Raw genomic sequence first — 22037 nt, 5'->3', positions numbered from 1 at the left:
TTCAGTCTGAAATTCTAACTCTAAAACAGTAGCCGATGCACAAGACTGTAAGCATAAGTGTGAGGCTGAGGAAGGAGGTTTTCTAGTTAAGCCTTGCGACAGAGCAAGACCCAAGTTTCTGGGACACAGAAAATCAAAATCCAAAGCTACCGACCCTTCTTGGAAAACCCAAACCCTGAACCCCAAACCCAAATGGCAGGGGGAAAAAATGAATGGAAGAGACTGTATTACATAATAGGATACATTAAAACATTTATTTTATAATGTATTAAATATTTCTTTTTCAGGATCATATTTTGGAGGGTAGTTCACAGTTCTGTCTCCACTCAGAAAAGTCTGTATGTTGCAGCTTCAGTTCAATCATTTTAATTTCCTCAACTTTAAAAGGAAGAAAGGTAATAGAATTTGTTCCACAGGATTCTATAGAGATTAATGGAGATGATTAAGGAAAATGGTTAGATTTATTAAGACCATACTAGTTATACAACAGCTATTATTCCTTTTAACAGGGGCACAGTAGCATCTCATTGATATTCAATTACTTTGAGCTGTTCATATTCGCACTTAAGTCAACACTATTTGCATTTACTAACCTTGAGGACTTACACAGAGGGCTTTAAATTTGTTTGATTTAATCTTTACTTACTATTTTATCCTCTGAAACATCCCAGGACAATTCCAAGTAAAAAAATCACAGTAAGATACAATGTATCCTTTATGAGTTATTTTTTTTCCTCCCATAATCTATTTTCAATCACTTGTCACACCAGTAGACAATGAAGGTGGAACAGAAGAAATTTATAAAAGTTGAACACATTTAGGAAAACGGTAAAAAGTTTTCTATTTTCTTGGTGCTTAGCTGGGTCCTTGTAAGAGCAAGTCAGGCTGTATAGGCCTGTTTAATTCCTGCTACTCATGAAACTGAGGCAGTAAGTCCCATCTTGAGGCTAGTCTGGCTGGAATCAGTTCGAGAACATACTGCTAACCAGTGAAATTCGTTTTGAAAACAAAAAACTTAAACAAAATGACCAGGAAAACGGCACCCAGTCAAGTTAAGCTGTGCCTGACTACATCTCTTAAGTTTCCATCAAGCTATGGGCTCCAAAAGACTTGCGTGAATTTCACACCTATATCCGTATCATAGTTCCAGGAGGAACACGACGTGTTTTATTTAACAGAATCTACTGTGACGTCTTAAGTTTCTGGAGTTCAAAAACAATCTAAAACACTGGATCATACCACTAAAGACAGGCTAATTTCAACTAAGCATTCCTCATGGACTCTGGAACACTAAAAAGAATACAAGCAATGTCAATGCCAGTGTAGGTGCAGGTGTTTAACCCTAGTAGTCAGGAAGCCCTCGGCCTCTGAGGTTAACCTGACATAGAGAACTCCACCAGAGCCTGGGAAAGAGAAATATAGCTACCATGTGATCAGAGAAAGTATCAAACTCGGCTATAGCCACCTACACAAGCAAACCAGCTCTGTTTTGAGAACGTGGGTGGCTCTTAAAAGAGCCTTTGAGTTCGTTTTGAGTTAGACAACTCACTTGGAGCTAGTGTACTTGGTGACGGCCTTGGTGCCCTCGGACACGGCGTGCTTGGCCAGCTCCCCGGGCAGCAGCAGGCGCACGGCCGTCTGGATCTCCCGGGACGTGATGGTCGAGCGCTTGTTGTAATGCGCCAGGCGCGAAGCCTCGCCGGCGATGCGCTCGAAGATGTCGTTCACGAACGAGTTCATGATGCCCATGGCCTTGGACGAGATGCCGGTGTCAGGGTGCACTTGCTTCAGCACCTTGTACACGTACACCGAGTAGCTCTCCTTGCGGCTGCGCTTGCGCTTCTTGCCGTCCTTCTTCTGCGCCTTGGTCACGGCCTTCTTGGAGCCCTTCTTCGGGGCCGGAGCGGACTTCGCAGGCTCAGGCATTGTGAGCAAAGACTTCTGCCACTCTAGAAATTCAACCGTGAGCCCTTCTCTCTTTATAAGGCGTTATTCAAATGAAGCTTAGGAAAGTACATTTCTGATTGGTCAAATTTTTCAACCATTCAGGAAATATTGCCCAATAGAAATACGCCTCGGCATAACGCTTCCCATTGGTCGAGAAGAAAGAAGAAGTCAGCCAATCGTTTAGGTCCTTTTTCGCGCCCAGGGAATCCTATAAATACTAAGATCCTCCATACTTGTGCTACCTTGTTGTTAGTAGCTTACTGTTTTTGATAATGTCTGGACGCGGCAAACAGGGCGGCAAGGCTCGCGCCAAGGCCAAGACCCGCTCCTCCCGGGCCGGCCTGCAGTTCCCCGTGGGCCGCGTGCACCGGCTGCTCCGCAAGGGCAACTACTCGGAGCGGGTGGGCGCCGGCGCCCCGGTGTACCTGGCGGCCGTGCTGGAGTACCTGACAGCCGAGATCCTGGAGCTGGCGGGCAACGCGGCCCGCGACAACAAGAAGACGCGCATCATCCCGCGCCACCTGCAGCTGGCCATCCGCAACGACGAGGAGCTCAACAAGCTGCTGGGCCGCGTGACCATCGCACAGGGCGGCGTCCTGCCCAACATCCAGGCCGTGCTGCTGCCCAAGAAGACCGAGAGCCACCATAAAGCCAAGGGCAAATAAGACCAGCTTCTCCCGGATCTGCAAACAAAGGCTCTTTTCAGAGCCACCTACTCAAGTCTTTTAAAGAGCTTAAGCTTTTTTTGATAACTACGTTGCTAAAAACTCAACAGGACTACAGAAGCAATATTATTTTCCTTCGTCCCCTACGTTAATTTTTGCAACATTTAACCACCCCCGGGACTACACTGGTGAAGTCTAAGTTGATAGCTTGTATATTCATCTATTTTTGGGGAGGACCGTACAATGTTAACAAATTTAATAGTCTTCGTAAATCAAAAACAGGGAAACATTTTTTTGCCACAGCATTTAAATTGATTTTAATGTTTAGAATTGTTAAGAGCAGGTGACTTCTTAAAATTGAAAACTGACAGGATCAATTAGGTTTCATCGAGACTTGAACCATAACTTGAATTTCTTATAGATGAAGACTTAAAAGTAAGTTTACAGAGTTGAACAAATGGCCATTCATTTTTTTCTTGGTATGTGGAATTTTGGCAGACTCAAGTGATATACGATGCATTGAAGTTTGAAAGACAAGTAAAATGTTTGAGTCATACTAGTTAGACGTCATAATTAAGAACACATTACCTGGCACATTATTTTTATCATGTTTTAGTGTATAGGAATAAAGGGAAAATATTGGTAGCAGTCATCTGGGAAAAAAGAAGTATAGAACAACCTATATATGAGAAATAGAAAACACAGCATGCGTATTACTAAATGTATCAAATGTATCTAGCATTAATTAGTCTGTTACAGTTTCAGCATAGTTACTACGACAAAATTATTCCACCAATAGTTATCTGTACTGGGGGAATAAAAAGAACTAAACAACCTATACCTGAGAAATAGAAACTACAGCCTGTAGATTACTAAAGAAATCAAAGTTGCACGTCTTTCCTTAAGACAAATCCTGTCTCTATATAGTTCAGGCTGGCATCTTAGTAGCAGCAATTCTCCTTTTTCAGCTTCTAGAGTGCTTGGCTTACGGTTTTAATACCTACACTTCAGACATAAAGGCAGGATCTAAATAAATCTGAAGCTGCTCAGTAATATCCTTTAGAATTTAAAGAGGGAGCAAGGTAGCAAGGGAGAAGAAAGAAGGGAGCAGGGAACGGGTGGGGAGGGGATGTAGGGAGGGAAGGGGGGGAGAGGGAGAGAGAGAGAGAGAGAGAGAGAGAGAGAGAGAGAGAGAGAGAGATCCCCAAGCCCGAAGGAACTGTTGACTAGTAACATTAGAATTGGATAGGCGTGGTGTAGTCTTGTCCAATCAGTTTCAGATTCTCATTATAAATAGGCCTTCAGTCTGCTTCCATCTTAGCAGATCTATCTGAGAAGACATGGCTCGCACTAAGCAGACCGCTCGTAAGTCCACCGGCGGCAAGGCCCCGCGCAAGCAGCTGGCCACCAAGGCCGCCCGCAAGAGCGCCCCGGCCACCGGCGGCGTGAAGAAGCCCCACCGCTACCGGCCCGGCACCGTGGCGCTGCGCGAGATCCGGCGCTACCAGAAGTCGACCGAGCTGCTGATCCGCAAGCTGCCGTTCCAGCGCCTGGTGCGCGAGATCGCGCAGGACTTCAAGACCGACCTGCGCTTCCAGAGCTCTGCGGTCATGGCTCTGCAGGAGGCGAGCGAGGCCTACCTTGTGGGTCTGTTTGAGGACACAAACCTGTGCGCCATCCACGCCAAGCGCGTCACCATCATGCCCAAGGACATCCAGCTGGCCCGGCGCATTCGTGGAGAGAGAGCGTAAAACTTCCCCCAAAAGGCTCTTTTTAGAGCCACCACCTTTTCACTTAAGTAGCTGTTTTCACTAGCTTAAAGTTGCAAGTAGGTGATTAATCTAAAATCGAAAGTGTTAGTCTTTGGATTTCAAGTTTAAGTGATAAAGCACCAATTTGTGTACTGCAAGTCACGTTCATATAGTATCCTGTATTGACTTCCAGCCATATTTGGCTACAGATCTAATTTACAGAAGATCCGCAGTAGTCTTAGTGGGACAAGGATGAACAAACAGGCAAAGTGAAGAATCTTTACGGGAAGATAAGCATGTACTGGTGTTAAATAGCCTGGAAGTTGCCCAGGATTTGACCCAGTTAGTCTAGCACAAAGGCAAACTTTAGCAAGCATAGCCAGTCCAGGTTCTTAACCCCTGTGCAGCAGCAGTCTTCCTCATTAGTATGGAATGAGGCTCTTCAAAGGATAAAGAATGAAAGTTCCTACATTAGTGCGTTTGGAGCAGTGCAGTTTATTTCTACTTCCCCCTTTGCTGAAGAATTCTGTCTTCAGTACCTATGGGAGAAGGAGAGGATCCAGAAGAGTAGGGGAATGTCAGGGATTTCTTTCACAGGCCCAGTCTCCTTTAGTCAGCCTCACAAGGGAGAATATTAGCAGGATAAGACATGGTCAAGGCAACCAAACCAGCCAAGTTTCAAAATAGCTTATATAGGGGACTTAATGTTTGACCCCAAGTATGTCACTTGGTTATAAAAATTAATTGAAGATGAGACTGAACACAGGGAAGGTGAAACACTTGACAGAAGTCTCCGTTTCCTTTAAAATGACACAAAGGAAAATTTCCCTGTTATTGTGCTCTGGCACACCAAAAAATAATGTCCATCACGGAGGATTCCTGTTAGGTTAGCCTCTCCCATTACTAGTTGACTCTATGTATTTACCTTCCCATATATTTATTTCCCAGATCCTTAAAAGAGCAGATGAACTTCATTTAAAATTTTTCTTTAGCTTGCTTGCTGCAAAGCACTTCTCTATTTCATAAATCATCTCCTCTGTTAAGATTTCATTTGTCAGTTCAATTTTGAGGCTCCAGGCAACAAAGTTTAAGTTAGATGAAGGTTGTTGATTTTTTTTTTTTTTCTGTTTTTAAGTCTTCATTAAAGAGAGAATCACACCCAAGAGTTTTGTGTTATAAAATTTCAAATAATGTACTCATAGCCTGTGCTTCTCCCCCTCCCCCAGGTAGAATGCTTCTTTGTTTTAAAATAATTGTTTCAAGGAAAGCAGAGTGTTGAGGCTTTTCTGCCAGATGACAAGAGCACTCATGACCTCTGAGCACTGAGGAAAGGAGGCATTAACAGATGAGAGCTGTGCACTTCAAAATGTACTTACACAAACGATTAAAAGTAAATGTGACACATATTCCAACAATACCAAAACTGTTGACACATTTTGAAGGTAAATATCACTGACATTAGATAAGGGAAGGAGAGTGGGAGAAAACTCACTTGCTCTGGAAGATAGTATAAGGTGTTTGGTAATTTTTTTCTTTTCTTTTCTTTCTTTCTTTCTTTTTTTTTTTTGTTTTTTTTTTTGTTTTGTTTTGTTTAAACAGCTAGAGTCTTGGAAGCCAAGTAATTCTGTTGCCTTTCAAACTTTTCTTTTTCTTTCAATAAAATCATCTCTGGCCTGTGCATTGTGCCTCTCATTTGTAAATGCAAGGAAGAGGTTGTCTGGGTGCAGTTGTTTTCCATGGGTAAAAAGGACAGGAATGAGCTCTGAACAGCTTTTTTTTTTAACATCTTCCCACTGCAAAGAAATATGGAACAATAGCTCTGACTCTTGAATATTTTTGGAATGAAGAAAACAGGAATCACTTTTCAGCACAAATGTGGCAAGCTTGAGAAAAGCACAGGGGAAAGCAGCACAGAGCTGAGTTTGAATCCCTCCTTCCCAAATAATTATATATGGAGAAAACACAAAGTACCACATTTTGGCAAGTGTGTGTGTGGGGCGCAGGGGCACATCAATGCTTCAGCTACACCGATACACCTGCAACACTCTAATTCACAGGCTGTTTAGCTCCTGTTATAAAGAAAGCACTTTACACACCTGACATAGTCAGAAATACTTGTCATCAGCCCTGTTAGGCTGTGAGTTTCATATCAACCAACCACCGAGATGACACTGTGAGTGAAGACAGACTAGAAGCCTGACTCATAAATAAAGATGACCCAGTTACAGTAGGTAGCTCTGAATGTAAGATGGATGGAGCTATTTTCAAATAAACCTCTTTAGAATCTGAAGTTTATCTTGTTGATAAAACAATGTGCCCACTGTCTGATCTTACTGCTTTTGTTTTTGGCAAATCTGATCACATTAAGGGGGGTGGGGGTGGGGCGAGCAAAAGCGGTCCCAAACACTACCGAAAAGTTATGTGCAATGTACTGAATATCACCAAGCCTGCCATCTTCTGCCTGGCTCAACTGTAGCATCAAGATCATCCCTGGTTGAGCTAATCCAGGGGCTGCCTTAGTCTTCTAGAGCTGTATACATATTTTGTGTAGGCTGCTGTCTCTGTGAATTCCCGGGCTCCCTTCCAACCTTGAATGGTGTAACTATGTAACTTGTAAATGAAGGCCAAACCACGAACCCGTGTCCCTAACAGTGTTGCTGTAATATGGTAGTAGAATCTCAATGCTTTCTGGGGTTGAAACTTCAGTAAGTTGCGGGTTCATCCATCTTATTTTTTTTTTTTTTCGCGCCAAAATCGCAACCCTTGAGAGAAAGGCAGTATCAATTACAGTTTCTGAACGTTTCTGGTCATAAAACTGTTGCAGCCGTTTTTGGATGAAATCAAGTGTAAGAAGTGTCGATGACTCCAGGAATAGGGTTTTTTGTTGTTGTTGTTAATTTTTTTTCAGATTTTTAAAATTAAATTTCTGCCCCAAATAACCGCGCCTTTGTGTAAATAAATATCAAAGAGATCCTTTGACCTCCAAAGCCAACAATTGCTCCAGATGATAATTCCTGTGAGTTGCTAGAGTAATTTTTACGTAAAAAACAAAATTTGTACATTTAATATAAAATGTAGGCGTTTTTCCTTTCATTACTTGTCTTAAACGCGGACCAATCCCTTGTCTGGAACTATGATGTCAGTAGTTTACTGTCCAATCCAAAAGGGTGGCTTCTTATATATATACTTGAGCTCTTGAAGCACGGTAGTCATCTTTATTACCCTGCTCTTCCCAAATGGCTCGCACTAAGCAGACCGCTCGCAAGTCCACCGGCGGCAAGGCCCCGCGCAAGCAGCTGGCCACCAAGGCCGCCCGCAAGAGCGCCCCGGCCACGGGCGGCGTAAAAAAGCCCCACCGCTACCGGCCTGGCACCGTGGCGCTGCGCGAGATCCGGCGCTACCAGAAGTCGACCGAGCTGCTGATCCGCAAGCTGCCGTTCCAGCGCCTGGTGCGCGAGATCGCGCAGGACTTCAAGACCGACCTGCGCTTCCAGAGCTCTGCGGTCATGGCCTTGCAGGAGGCCTGCGAGGCCTACCTTGTGGGTCTGTTTGAGGACACCAACCTGTGCGCCATCCACGCCAAGCGCGTCACCATCATGCCCAAGGACATCCAGCTGGCCCGCCGCATTCGCGGGGAGAGGGCGTAGTTCCCCTCTCTATTTCTACAAAAGGCTCTTTTCAGAGCCCCTCCTTTTTCACTAAAAAGGAGCTGTTTACCTCGCACGTACCTTTGAATTAGTGATAGAATGTTCAATGTCTTTATATGTATAGCTTTAATCCTTTAATCCTTTTAGGATACCCTTATTTACTCCCAGTATAGCCGAGTCTTCCTTGTACAGTCTGGAGGCAGGCCTTTGAAGCAATTATCCTTCCTCACCTCTAGGTGGCAGGCATACTAAAATGGGATGTTAAATGCTACAGAAAATCTGTTGATCTATTCCTTTTGGATACTATGTAATGGTACTTGTGGAAAATTCCCCATCCATTCCCAATTGCAGTGTTTCCGAAGTCTGAAGCTTAAAGCTGAACTTTTTAGATTTGCCTGTTTTGTACACCATTCCCAGATATGGTGTAGGAAATACTTTGGCTTCTTTAACCTCTGTACTTGTAAGACAGTCTCCTTTATTTTTAATTATTTTTGTGATAAGGACTCGAGTGGCTCAAAGTAGCTCAGTGTTCAATGTTGAACCCGCTTGAATATGTAGCAATGAGAGACTTTGTAATCCTAATCTTAAAATACATAGTTGATAGCATTATAGGTGTGCCCCAGTAAACTATGTTCAGGACTGCTATTGTCCAAAAACAAAACAAAACCAAGCCTCAAACTGTTTTTTGAAACTAATAAAATTGTTATTTATTATACTTTTAAATCATCCTGATGCACTTTATTAAACTAGTACAAAGTTTGTACGTGTTTCCTCACAAGCAAATCTCACTTATACTGTTCCTATTATACAGTAAGCTTTATTTTTCTCCCTATAAGTAAACTTCACCATAACCTTTTCTCTACCTTTTTTCTCAAAGCCTTTTTTGTTTTTGATTTTGTTTGTTGGGGTTTTTTTTTTGTGGTTGTTTTTGTTTTTCAAGACAAGTTTTCTCTGTGTAATCCTAGGTTTCCTGGAATTTGATCTATAGACTCCTTCAGACTGGTCTTGAACTCAGAGTTCCACCTGCCTTTGTTTCCCAAATTCCTGGATTAAAGTTTTGTGCCACCACCACCTGCCCAGCTTCTCCAAATCTTTGAACTTGTATAAATGTAGGTCCCTCTATGGTATTCTAAAATATTGGCCTACTTTTTATCTAAACACTCCAAAAATACCAATGTTGTTATTGGCTATTTACTTGAGAGTGTGGATGATTGTACTGTTTGCTGAATACTTTCAAAATCGCACATACTATTTTATTTGAGGGTGGTAGAATCTCCCTAAACATTTTTCTGAAAGTTTTGGAATTTTTCTAATGTAAATTTTTTTTAATGTAAGTATTTTCTGTCTTCAAATATCTCTTGGAAATGGTGAAAGCCCATTTGATCAGAACTATATCTAATTTACTTTTAGTTAGAATTAAGGTGATTGGCATCTGAGGTTAGTGATTCCTTTTTAAGTGTTAGATATATTTTAAAGCGTTATGTGCAAGAGGGTTTGCCTACATATGTTCATCACTTATGTGCCTGATTCTGGGCGAATCTAGTGGAAGGCCCGAGATCCCCCGGGACTGAAGGTATAGACAGTTGCAAGCTGTCCTGTGGGTGCTGGGAACTAAACCCAGATCTCCAAGAGCAGCAAGTAGTCTTAACTGCCAATCCATCTCTACAGCCCCTACATATAATGATTTCTAATCTCTGTACTTCAAAGAAGTCGCTCTCACACTGGAAATATTGCATTCTCCATTAAAGATATCAATGTGTACAAATTACTAGTAGCTTGAACCATTTTAAAGAGAAATATCTAAAGTGGTTAATTTCAGTCTGTAGCCAATCAGGCACTGTAATCTGTGTTATTTGATACAGATACAAACAACGTTTTCGCCAAAACCAAAAGAACTATTAGTTTTACTCCTGTAAAAATTAAAGGCGGTATCTTTGTACAAATCATCTTAAGTAATGTTCCTTGCATACTTCGTATAAGTTTACAGAAACATGCAAGTAACTCTTAGGATGTCCTCTGCTTGGTCGATTTTTAGTAAACCCTGGAGGGATTTTTAAAAATATCTTTGGTCAGTTGAGTGTGATTCAAAAAAGCACAAACTGGTACGTGAAACCGAAGGCTGTTCTCCTTTGGAACTCCAAACTGCCAATTTCTGTGGCATTATTTTCGCCAGTAAGTAAAAATTTGGGGACTAACAAACACAATTTGGGATTGTAACCTTGAGTCGCAGCGGCCAGAGGGCGGTGGATTGGCCGCTCCACCAATCACAGCCCAGCACCGCCTTATATAAACCCGGAGCCGGCGCAAGGGAGCATTGCAAAATTTGCTCTTCTTGTTAGTTTTCCTTTCCTTTTCTAGTAGCTATCAGCTTTTATTCTCACCATGTCTGAAACTGCTCCCGCCGAGACTGTGGCTCCAGCTCCTGTAGAGAAGTCTCCCGCCAAGAAGAAGACGACAAAAAAGGCTGGCGGTGCGAAGCGGAAGGCCACTGGTCCCCCAGTGTCCGAGCTCATAACTAAGGCTGTTTCTGCTTCTAAGGAGCGCGGCGGCTTGTCCCTGCCTGCTCTTAAGAAGGTTCTGGCTGCTGGTGGCTACGACGTGGAGAAGAACAACAGCCGCATCAAGCTTGGGCTGAAGAGTTTGGTGAGCAAGGGTACCCTGGTGCAGACCAAAGGTACTGGTGCCTCGGGTTCCTTCAAGCTTAACAAAAAGGTGGCTTCCGGCGAGGCCAAGCCCAAGGCTAAGAAGACCGGGACTGCCAAGGCCAAGAAGCCTGCAGGTGCCACCCCGAAAAAGCCTAAGAAGGCTGCGGGGGCAAGGAAGACCGTGAAGAAAACTCCAAAGAAAGCAAAGAAGCCTGCGGCAGCTGGAGTAAAAAAAGCTGCCAAGAGCCCTAAGAAGGCCAAGGCTGCTGCCAAGCCTAAAAAGGCTGCAAAGAGCCCGGCAAAGGCCAAGGCGGTGAAGCCTAAGGCATCTAAGCCTAAGGTTACCAAGCCGAAGACAGCTAAGCCTAAGGCTGCCAAGGCAAAGAAGGCTGTTCCTAAAAAGAAGTAGGTTTGCTTGTGACAGCAACCAAGCCCCAAAGGCTCTTTTCAGAGCCACCCAGAGAGCTCTGTGAATGTAGCTGTACACACTTTAAGCTCTCCGTGTTCTGGTTATGTCCCAGTTGGGCCAACTATCTGGAACACGTGCATGCCAAGACGTACTGTGCTTGCAATCTGTAAGGTAAGGCGCAGTTTAGTCTTTCCTTCAAATAAACTTGTTACGTTGGCTGTTAAAAATACCACGGCCCCTGGGACCTTTGAGGTAGTTATTCTCTGGCAAGTCGGTACGTGTGCCATACCTCCATGTGCTAGCTGGTTAGGAGTAGATAACATTCACTTAAGATGAAATGAGGCTCCCAGACCGATTAGTAAATGCAGGGCGCGAAAAAGATCGAATTCATTGGCTGTATGTCATATTACTTAAACCAATGGTATCTTTGTTTATTGTTAGCTTTAAATTTGATTGGACAATTATTAAATGACGTTTACAGATTTAGCCGTAAATCTGTTTAAAAGGCAGCCAGTGCGGAGCCCGTTCTACATCCCTTTTAAGGTTTTCTTTTCATCCTAACAGCTTGAGCTGGTGAAAGTCCGGGTCCGACTGGAAGGGCTCCTAGAAGGCGACGACCCAGTATGCAGAACAGCAAGGAGTGGAAGCGCAGCCGCAAGGTGCTGAAGGTCCTGAAGCAGACCCCCAAAACTTTGGCATCTTTTCCAATGTCATGGGTCACTCACATGGTGCCTGAGTGCACAAATTTCCACTCAAGTCATTCGTGCCTTTTATGGAGCCCCTTTTACTCAGTTTTTCCACTGGAAGTATACAGACACTGAAGTCCCTTGATGGACGGTCCTTTTGTTTTAAAGGTTTGTTAATGTAGTAATTGGTGTGACACCCCTACATAGGACATTGTATTTGTTTAAAATTAGGTCAGTTTTAAGTGTTAAAGACAGTGTAGCATTTCCACTTTTAAGGTTATATTGTTGACAATATTACTATTTGGTAATTGGTTTTCACCGCCATTTCAGGCTTCTCCTTGGGACAGGTAGGAATGCTCGGTGTCGGTAGTTTTAAATGGAAGTTCCAAGTCATGTTTTTTTTTTTTTTTTCCAATACTAAGTATTGGGGATGTAGTTTCTTGCTCACAGCAGACTTAATTTATGTGAAATGCCTGTTATTAAGAAGTTGAATTACAAAGTTAACACATCCCACAGACTTAAGGCAGAATTGGCTCCTTGTGTACACACTACGCTGGTAGTTCGATTCTGCCTTCTGCCCCCCCCTCCCCCCCCCCAATCTGTATATCTGGTCTAGATATAGCAAAGTGGTCATATTTGTTCCCATAGCCATACTTTTTTATGCTTTTTCTACAATGAAAATGGCAGCATCATTTTGTCCCTATGGGTTTTATTTGCCTCTTAATCTTTTGTACTTCAAAAAAAATTGTAATTATTTTCAGATAGTATCACAGACCAGCTCAGTCTAATTTCCAACTAAAGACAATTCTTGTTGAGCCTTAGTGCTGGGATAAGTATGTGTTAGAATGCAGTTGCCATCTTGCCTGGTTGTCATTAATTCCAAAGAGTTAGAATTTTCCTTCATCTACAATGCAGATCACTTTCTTAGAATTAGCTCTATGTCTCATTTTGATAATATTTCTGAATGAGTTGCCTTCAGCAAAGATTTAAAATGCCCTCTACCCTCATCTCAAGGCTTCATTCCTGAGAGAGGTTAAATGACCAGCTTGAATACGTTGCAAATTAAACACCTTAGGCTAACTGTATACATTTTCATATATTTTTTAAACAAATACAAAATTAGACATCAAGTAGGTAATTGGTAGAACAGTATTTTTTTTCTTGTAACAATGGTATTTCATAAGTTGCTAGAGAGACAGGAAATAGGCAGATGTATGTTGTCTCTGGATTCTCTTTTGTATTGCTATCTCTTCATAGGAATGCTATTCTATTTATTTCTATTTATTTAGTAATTTAAAAGAGAACTCTGAAAAGTTTTGTGATTATATTTGTAAATATTTTACTGCGTTGACTTCATTATCACTTTAAGTATTTAAATTCTTAATCTTATGTAGATTCCTATGTGCGGAATTTAAGTATGCTATGCAGGGAAGCTTTCCTCCACCATTGGACCCAGACAGTGACCCTCTAGCAATGATGATGGGCAACACAGGAGGCTTCTGAATGTTTTAAATACACTTGGCCTAAGACACAGCACAGAGACCTAAAACAGAGGATAGAATACGCTAGTGATGATAATCTTGGCCAGTCTTGTTAATAATTATATTTACTTGCAGTCGAAGAAATGGAAACCAATGCAGTTAAATGGTGAACATGGCTATATCATGTATATCTCCTGTCTCTGGCAATTCCCCCCCCCCCACGTGTGTGTGTGTGTGTGTGTGTGTGTGTGTGTGTGTGTGTGTTTACAGGCAGAGTAAGAAGGGCGAGTCCAAGGGAACACTAATTTAGGTGCTGTTTTTTGTTGCTGCTGTCAGTGTGTCCTGTATCGCAGATCAGGAACATCAAGGTGATGGCACAAGTGCCAGGGGTGGCCAGTCTGAACTGCCTTTTTTCTTAATACCCACGCTTATCTGCACCCCTGCTGTTGCCTCTCCCAGCACTGGCATTTTCTGGTCCTTGCCACAACTGTCATGTGGCATTTAGGTCCCCCACCCCCACCCACATACATACACTGCCCTAGTTTTGCTGTATTCCAAAAGAAATTATGAAAGAGAGAAATTGGTTAAGAGAAATTAATTCATTTATAGTTTGACCAAGATCAGGAAAAGAACCTATTTCTTCACCACTGTGCCTGTGGTAGTCCACTATTTTATAGGAGACAGAGATGAGGATAGACAGTAGGGAACTAAGATCGGTTTACAGGGCCTCCCTGCAAGTGAGGCTGAGGCACAAAGCCCTGGGTGGCTTTAAACTCCCATCAATCCAACGAGGACCACAGAAAAGCTAAATCCTGGCTTCTCTAGTGGTGAAGCTATGGGTTCAGAGTGGCCGGGAGGAACATCTACAGCTGGGAAAGGCTAGACAGTCTTGGCTGTCATGCTCATCTACCTTGTCTACCCTCTGGCCTTGTGTGTCAGCCGTTGGGGGTGTGGGGTGCCTTGATAGGGTGTGATCTACACAGTGTGTTCATAGGTGACACTGCCAGGCACGTATCTTGTGTGTTGCAGGATGGGAGACACAGCTTAGAGTTCCTTCAGGACTGATTTAAACCTATTATTCTAGAGTGCTAAGTTGTAGTGTTGCAGAAAGCTATGTAGGACACTGCTGCTTAGCTCTGAGAGGACAGACAGATTCCGAGACACAGGAGCCAGTAAATCATTGGATGGCAATAAAATAGGAAGAAGAAACAGACAGGGAAGGGGAGAGGGGAGGGGCAGCATCTGAGACATAAAGGAAATGGAGCAACTCAGCGTTCCTTAGTAGGGTCAGGCAAGGGCCCTGCTTCTGTAAAACCTACTGGGATACATTCCTTTCTGCTTCTTTGGGGACTAATTGCATAGCAGGAGTTGTTCTTGATGATGAACCTATACCTATGTCTCAACATTTTTTAAAAGTTTGTGGAGCTGAGGTAAACTGAGTTTGGTCTCTGGGTTTTTGGACAGAAGGACTTAATATCTAGGAAGGGACACATGACATTTCGAACCTTGATAAGTCATTCTGTAATAATTGAGAGAAATCCAGACACATTCTCTGACTTTTCTGACTAGACTATTTTGGCTATCATATCTGCCCTTAGATTTCAGATAGCATTTAAAATGTGTTGTGCAGTAATAAAATTGGGAATTGTTCTTACTCAAAAAGATAATCCTATAAAACCTCAGGTTGGGTCAGGTTCAACTGCTGCATGCAGGCATGTTACCAGAATGGTAACAAGAGAGGGAATAGGAACAGGAGACCACAACTTTCTCTCTTGCATCTGGATATATATATATATATATATATATATAAACATGTATGTGTATATATATATATATATATATATATATATATATATATATATATATATACACATACATGTTTCTGCCGGTCTGTATGTGAGCCATCTGTATGTAGTACCTGTGGAAACCAGAAGGGGGAGGCAGATCCTCCAAAACTGGAGTTAAACATGGCTGGAAGCCACTCTGCAGATCCTGGGAACAGAAACCAGGGTCTTATGCAAGATCAGCCAGTGCTCTTAATTATGAAGGCAGCTTTCCAGCCCCAAGTGTGGTTTTTTTTTTTTTTTTTTTTTTTTTTTTTTTTTTTTTTTTTTTATGTAGGGGTCTGGGGCCCTATCACTTAACTCATGATGACTGGAATTCAGTAACACTAACTACCTCATGTGGCTGCAAGACAGACCAGGAAACACTGCTGAGGTTTTGTGTAAATTTCCCAGGGAGAACAAAGATTGAGTGATCCTACAACTCCACTTAGGATCAAGACTAAGGGTCTTGGGGTGTAAGTAGTGTAGAGGAAGGGAACATCCAAGTGAGAAAATGAGAGCATGGTCTACTGCTCTAGATATGATGCCCTTGGGTGAGCTGCTGTAGGCCCCTCTGCCTGCCTTTAGGGAGACTGGGTAAGCAATCCATAGACTATGGACTGGAAACCCCTCTCCTCTTCCAGCCACCATTGAGGTTGCGGTGAAAGAATTAGAGCCTGGGGATCAGAACTGGCTAGCTTGCTTGTACAAAAGACATCAGTGAGTTTGTGGTATTAGGTAAATGGTCATACAGAAAAACCATGGACGAATAAGGATAGATGAGAGGATGGTGACTGGACAGGATAACATGTACATGGTTTGTCATAGATGGATAGATGAATGGGTGGGTTGCTGGGTGGTGAGTAGATAATAGATGACACTATTGTTTGGGTTCGGTGTGATTGGCATACAGTTGCCACTGTGTTGGGATTATATGGATTAAAGTATGATTATATGGGAGACAGTCCAGACGTCTAGCATGCAGGACCTTTTAGGGAAGCTTCTATGTAGGTCACTGTGGATCATGATCTTGGACTTGATGAAAGGAGTTGTGGAAAGTTCTAAGTTAATTTTGAAGAAAGTTTTGGGAAAGTTGTCACTGGGGGCCAGGTCTGAGAGCCTAAGGCCTAGCCCGGTTTATAGTTTGCTCTCAGCTTCATCCTTGTGGTTGATATAAGGTCCCGACTTCTAGCTTTTAGCTCCAAGTATCATGCATGGGCCTTGCCATTATGGACTCTAGCCCTCTAGAATGATAAGCCAAAGTAAAACTTTCTTTTATAAGTTGAGTTCACCTTGGTGTTTTACCACAGCAGAAGGAAAGTAACAAATACACTACATTTTGCTTTGCTTTAAAAAAAAAAAAAGATCTATTCTCTCTCTCTCTCTGTCTCTGTCGCTCTGGGGCTCTGGCTCTCTCTCTCTCTCTCATATGTGTTCATGTGCTTGCAAGTGGAAAAAATGGGGTCTGATCCCCTGATTCTGGCAACTGACATTGGGTCCTCTACAAGAACACTATATGCTCTTACTCAACCATTGACCCATGTCTCTAGCCCCTGTTCTTTGGTATTTGAGACTAGCAGGCTTGCTAAGCAGGATACTCCTGTCTTAGTCTCCCGAATGCTGGGAGTAATAGGTATGTGACACCATGCCCAGTTCCATTATTACTGATTTATTTAATCATTCATTGTATACTAATTTACAATGAAGAAAAATTTCATTCTTACAGTCCTTCCCCATATCATGGTCATGTTCTATGTTAACTTTTTAGTTAAAAAATATGTTTAGATTATTTTGATTATATACTGTTCTGGTCTAAATAACGTGATAATTAAATTTCCTCTTTGTGGTGGAAGGAGAATGGCTCCCATAGGCTCATAAATTTGAGTGTTTGATCTTTATTTGGTGGAACTCTTTTGAGAAGAATTAGGAGATGTAGGCTTGGAGGGGGTGTGTCACTGGGGGTAGGATTTGAGGAACCATATTCTCTCTTGTCTTTCTCCTCTCTGTCTCCTTCTGTGTGTCTGTAGCTGTCTCTCTGTGTGTGTATGTGTTGCTCTGTCTCTCTCTCTCTCTTTCCCCCTTGTTGGTTAGATGTGAGCTCTCAGCTTCTCCTCTGAGGCCATACTTACCTGCCTGCTGCTATGCTTCCCATCGTTCTGGTCATGGACTCATTCTCTGAAATTGCAAGCAAGCCTCCAAGTAAATACTTTCTTTGGTAAGTATTTGCCTTGATTGTGGTGTCTCTCCACAGCAATAGAATAGTGACTAAGACACTCTCAGGGAAAGGGAAAAAGCATACACTAAGCAGGGAATTCTTACAATGATCTCTGTGTATGAAAATGCTGTTATAAAACCCATTTTTTTTTTTTTTTTGCTGTAAACTTAAAAACAGCAAAAATAAATTCAAGCCTCTAACAACTTTCATTTTCATTTTTCATTTTTATAATTCTCAAATGTGACACTGTTTCAAAGTATTTCTGAAGAGACAGCCATTTAGCCATCTGTAGAATATTCACATATGTAAGACACAGAATTTTATGGCTTTGACTCACCCTGTGATTGACAACAATAAAATTTGCTATATGTAAACTTTTACAAATGTACAATTAATAAAATGTGATGTAACAAATCATATCATTATTAAGTGGTTTTCATATTGCAGCTTGCCTTTAGACTAAAAAAATTACTACGTATATATGTATGTATGTATGTATGTATTTATGTATGTATGTCTCATTCTTACTATGTAGTCCAGACTAGTCTTGAACTCATAGAGATATATCTTTCTCTGTCTGTTGACTGCAGGGATTAAAGGCATGTGCCACTATGCTTGGCATTGACACATTTTTTTTTCTGTAAAAAAGAAATATACTTTTAATTAGTAAGCTATAGGCAAAGTCATTTCTGATATTTTATGTACTGATAAGTACTCAGTAAATACAACATATGCAATTTAATATGGCAAGAAGGGTCTTGGCATCAAGAGACAGTTAATGCTCATGCACAGATTGGGAAACAGTGAATAGAATTAAAAGTAAGGACACTCTCAAACATTAACAATTCATAAACTTTTAAAACACATATGCATACTAGGATACCATAATTCTGCAGTCATGAAATGATGCAATCAGGGCATGGGGGTGCGGGCCTATATTTTCTGTACTCAGAGTCTGAATAGGAGGATTAGTAGATTAATGCTAGCCTGGGCTACATAGCTAGCTTCAGGGTATTCTGCACTATATGGAGGAGGAAGAGGGGGAAGGAACAAGAAGGAGAAGGAGGATGGATAAAAAGAAGGAGAAGAGGTGTACAAAAAGAACATCTTAGCTATTCCACCAATAAACTGACGGCTTCCAGCTGTGGTCAGGCCTACTCACCTTGTCTCTCCCTCAAGGATAACTGCAAGTTAAGGCAGTGCAGCAGATCTATGACAATTCCAAACTCCTGATGCTGACCCATCTCACCCATCTGTGCCTGAAGCTGTACATTTGCTCATCCCCCCCTTCTTGATCTGTGTTTGAAGTTGATTTAATAAACAGCTGCTCGGTCAGCTAAGCACTTTCTGTTCAGTGCCTTCCAGCAGAGCTGCATAGCACTGTGTTCAAAGGATGCCATGGACCATCTATACCATTCTTGTGGTTCCTGTTCATGTTCAAAAGGACTGCTTGTGGAGTCACCTTGGAGGCCTGCCCTGTGTGTATCTGAGATTGGGTTTTTAGCATTTGACTGAGGAGGAAAGTCACATTTGGAATGTCGGTTGTACCAACCCAAGCTTGGTCTGAGTCTTAGACTGAATAAAAATAAAAACAAGAAAACAAGGTGAACACCAGCATGCATCTTTCTGCTTCTGGTGTGGATGCAGTCTGATAGCTACTTCGTTGTGGGAATTGGGATCCAGGAGGGGCCGAGGGAGGCAGAGTCACAATCCAGGAAGCAGACTCTGGAGACCAGCACCGAGGCACAGATCTACTGTATCGCGCAGCAAGCTTTTTCTTATAGAGCCTTTGGACAACAGGGGAATCAACATGAACTCTGAGTAGCCAACCATCTCACTGGCATTATGGGGGTGTGCCAGGCTGCCAGCACCCAAGGTGACTTCCATAAAGACGGTGGGGGCGGGCAGCAGATACCCCCCTTTTCTGGGACCATTCTAAGATTTCAGTAATTTACTAGGAACGTCTATTTTGTGTCATGCAGTATGCCAGAGGACATAGGCACTCATACTATTATGGTGGTATAGAAACCTCCTTTGTCCAGAGCCCCACCTAGGTTCGATACGACACACATTTCATATTCTGAACACTATGTTTAGTATTGGAATCTTTATGCTTAAAGCCTAGGCCACAGCGAGGTGGACATGGCCATCCATTCTCAATATGATGATTATGGAGGCCTGTCATAGAGAATAGCAGAGAAAGGAGATTTATTCATTGTGGCCACACTGGGAAGAGGAACAGATGAGGAGGTGCAGTGACCTTTAAACATAAGGGAAGGGGTATGCCTAAGTATGCAGTTCTGATCATAACATATACTACCCAACACTATCTTGGCTGCCATTATCTTGCAAGATGGCCTATAAATTATCATAACTGTTTAAAACCTCTTCTGAGGAGACAAGTTTCTTCTAGAGCTGGTACCAGGATTTTAACCTTTCCTGTCCCCAGCATGAGATTCCTGGGAATAGATGGGTACTTTTAGTTGGGGGTGGAATTTCCCATAGTTTCAATAGCCTGCGGTCTCAAGGGAAGTCTTGAGTGTTTCTGCCAGGATGGTTAACAGGCCACCCCTGCTCTGAAGGACTGTACCTCTTCAAACTAGGAGCTAAAATAAACCCTCCTTAAGTTGCTATTGTTTGGTATTTCATCACAGCAACAGGAAAATTCACGAATTGTTGATTAGGTTTGCTGGGTTACATGAAGAATCTGGAAAGTCATCTTTTGGTTCAATCTGCAGGAAGTGAGGAAAAAGAAGAGAGGCATTTCAGTTAGAGTGAAAGACCTGGTAAAGGCTCTCAGAAGCTCTGTGTACAGCATGCTTGAGGCACCTCCAGCCAGGGCTCCTGTGTGAGAGAGGATACAGATGGACAGATTTAAAACAGGAGACATAGCATAGAAGATGTCAGAAGCTGTTGTAAGAGTACAGCAACTCTGAGACAGTGTCTTAGTCAGGGTTTGTATTCCTGCACAAAATATCATGACCAAGAAGCAAGTTGAAGAGGAAAGGGTTTATCCAGCTCACACCTTTTATGTTGCTATTTATCACCAAAGGAAGTCAGGACTGGAACTCACACAGGGCAGGAACTCAGAGGCAGGAGCTGATGCAGAGACAATGGAGGGGTGCTGCTTACCAGATGGCTTCCCCTGGCTTGCTCAGCTTGCTTTCTTAAAGAATCCAGGACTACCAGCCCAGGTATAACACAACCTACAATGGGCTAGGCCCTCCCACCCTTGATCACTAATTGAGAAAATGCCTTACAGCTGGATCTCATAGAGGCATTTCCTCAAGGGAGGCTCCTTTCTTTGTGATAACTCCAGTTTGTGTCAAGTTGACACACAAAACCAGCCAGTACAGACAGGAACCGATGATGATCATATTGGAAGATATATATGTGTGTGTATATATATATATATATATATATATATATATATATATATATATATATGGTTTCAAGGTTTCATGGAGCTGTAAAGGATAAAAATGCCTGCAAGGACATGGGCAGGAGCAGGCACACCCTGTGCTGTGTTACTCCTCTATAAAGGAACAGAAGTCTAAATACTCATGCAAATTCCACACATCAAATACTGTGAAGAAACCAATGGGAATTAAACTATGTTTGGATAATCCAAGCACTTCCTGGGACTCAGGATTCTTAGTCAAGGCATCTTAAGAGTCTGTAGACTATGGAGGATATTTTAAAATTGCCATTAACTCCCAATTTTATCCTAAATCTGAGCCTATGAGCCTGGTTACTGGCCTCTGTCAGAATTTTACTTCTCTTCCTCTTCCTAAAAGAAAATAAGAATACCTCTAAGAATGCCACCTGAAAGAAAAACAGCAGAAAGCAAAGGTAACTAGTCTGTTCCAAGGTAAGCACAATTTTCTGCATTAAAAGCAAAAGGAATGTGAAATTCCTTATCAGTTGAAAAATCAATATGTACAATTGCTCAATGCCTTCCCGGACGTGGAGGATGTGTAAAAACTGAAACTTTTACACACTTTTTTAAACAATCAAGAAACATTGCTAGTGGCTCCACCGAAATGGAAAGCCAGGTCTTAACTATAAAATATGGAACCAGGTTTTAAAAGCTTTTAAAAGGCAGGTAATTATGGGGAATTCTGCTTCTGTTGAAAACTAGTACATAGATTTATTAAAAGACCCAATTAAAGGATTAGGTGTTAAGGTAAAATGCTGTTCCAAGCCAAGTATGTTATCTGTCGTGAGCAGGTTGTGATAAGGTTTTAGAGTCCCAGCAGGGAGAGGAGCGACAGGTCCTCTCCACTCAGGATCGTATACAGGATTGACTGTGAGATGGTCAGTTCCACGAGAGGGGAGAGAGTACGCCAGAGACAGAGGTTTGATATTTAATTGCTCTTTAATAATGTACAGCAAATAATATATTATCACTAATGCCAAAGCTATTGTAACAATGAAGACCCCAAACTCGGGAGACCCTTCCTCAAGTCTCAGGAAATCATGACCACCCAAGAATCACAAGAAACCATACCTGGATGCAATCAGCAGAGGTTTATTGGAGAGAGTTGGCTAGCCAAAGTCAAAACTACTCGTCCATGCAGGAACAGAATTTTGACAAAAGGCCAGCAAGCTGAGGGGTTTCTTTTATACGGAAAGGGAGGAATTTTCACGCAGTTACACATGATTGGTTGTATTTTTGCGCTGTTACACACGATTGGTTGCTTTACAAAGTTTGAACACCAATAGGTTGTAACACTGGAAAGACTGGTGTGTGTGTGTGTGTGTGTGT

The 22037-nt window shown here is 42.3% G+C and overlaps 5 protein-coding genes across 6 annotated transcripts; 4 read left to right on the top strand and 1 right to left on the bottom strand.

The window, feature by feature from the left end:
• Window positions 1-261: 261 nt before the first annotated feature.
• On the bottom strand, window positions 262-1940 carry LOC117701968 (histone H2B type 1-C/E/F/G/I). Its single transcript, XM_034493369.2, has 2 exons — window positions 1550-1940; window positions 262-420 (listed from the first exon to the last, which is right to left on the bottom strand). The coding sequence occupies exons 1-2, from the start codon at window positions 1924-1926 to the stop codon at window positions 381-383; spliced, it is 417 nt and encodes a 138-aa protein (XP_034349260.2). The 5' UTR covers window positions 1927-1940; the 3' UTR covers window positions 262-380.
• A 276-nt stretch (window positions 1941-2216) lies between these two features.
• On the top strand, window positions 2217-3701 carry LOC117701969 (histone H2A type 1-B). The gene has a single exon (XM_076706342.1). It carries the CDS (start codon window positions 2220-2222, stop codon window positions 2610-2612), a length of 393 nt encoding a protein of 130 aa, XP_076562457.1. The 5' UTR covers window positions 2217-2219; the 3' UTR covers window positions 2613-3701.
• Window positions 3702-3939: 238 nt separating this feature from the next.
• On the top strand, window positions 3940-6329 carry LOC143433782 (histone H3). The gene has a single exon (XM_076706345.1). The coding sequence runs from the start codon at window positions 3953-3955 to the stop codon at window positions 4361-4363; it is 411 nt and encodes a 136-aa protein (XP_076562460.1). The 5' UTR covers window positions 3940-3952; the 3' UTR covers window positions 4364-6329.
• A 1158-nt stretch (window positions 6330-7487) lies between these two features.
• LOC117701974 (histone H3.1) lies at window positions 7488-8604 on the top strand. Its single transcript, XM_076706341.1, has one exon. It carries the CDS (start codon window positions 7600-7602, stop codon window positions 8008-8010), a length of 411 nt encoding a protein of 136 aa, XP_076562456.1. The 5' UTR covers window positions 7488-7599; the 3' UTR covers window positions 8011-8604.
• A 1715-nt stretch (window positions 8605-10319) lies between these two features.
• Window positions 10320-15009, top strand: LOC117701962 (histone H1.5). 2 transcript variants are annotated; one of them, XM_034493362.2, is made up of 2 exons: window positions 10320-11060; window positions 11629-15009. In XM_034493362.2, exons 1-2 carry the CDS (start codon window positions 10393-10395, stop codon window positions 11639-11641), a joined length of 681 nt encoding a protein of 226 aa, XP_034349253.1. In that variant the 5' UTR covers window positions 10320-10392; the 3' UTR covers window positions 11642-15009. The 2 variants fall into 2 exon arrangements, 1 of the variants encoding a protein (XP_034349253.1); XR_013070286.1 differs by having other exon boundaries at window positions 10321-11235.
• Window positions 15010-22037: the final 7028 nt, after the last annotated feature.

Source organism: Arvicanthis niloticus, unplaced genomic scaffold (genome assembly GCF_011762505.2).
Source record: "Arvicanthis niloticus isolate mArvNil1 unplaced genomic scaffold, mArvNil1.pat.X pat_scaffold_362_arrow_ctg1, whole genome shotgun sequence".
Lineage (NCBI taxonomy): Eukaryota > Metazoa > Chordata > Mammalia > Rodentia > Muridae > Arvicanthis > Arvicanthis niloticus.
The sequence above is the reverse complement of the archived record's forward strand: the minus strand, read 5'-3'. Positions and strand labels throughout refer to the sequence as shown.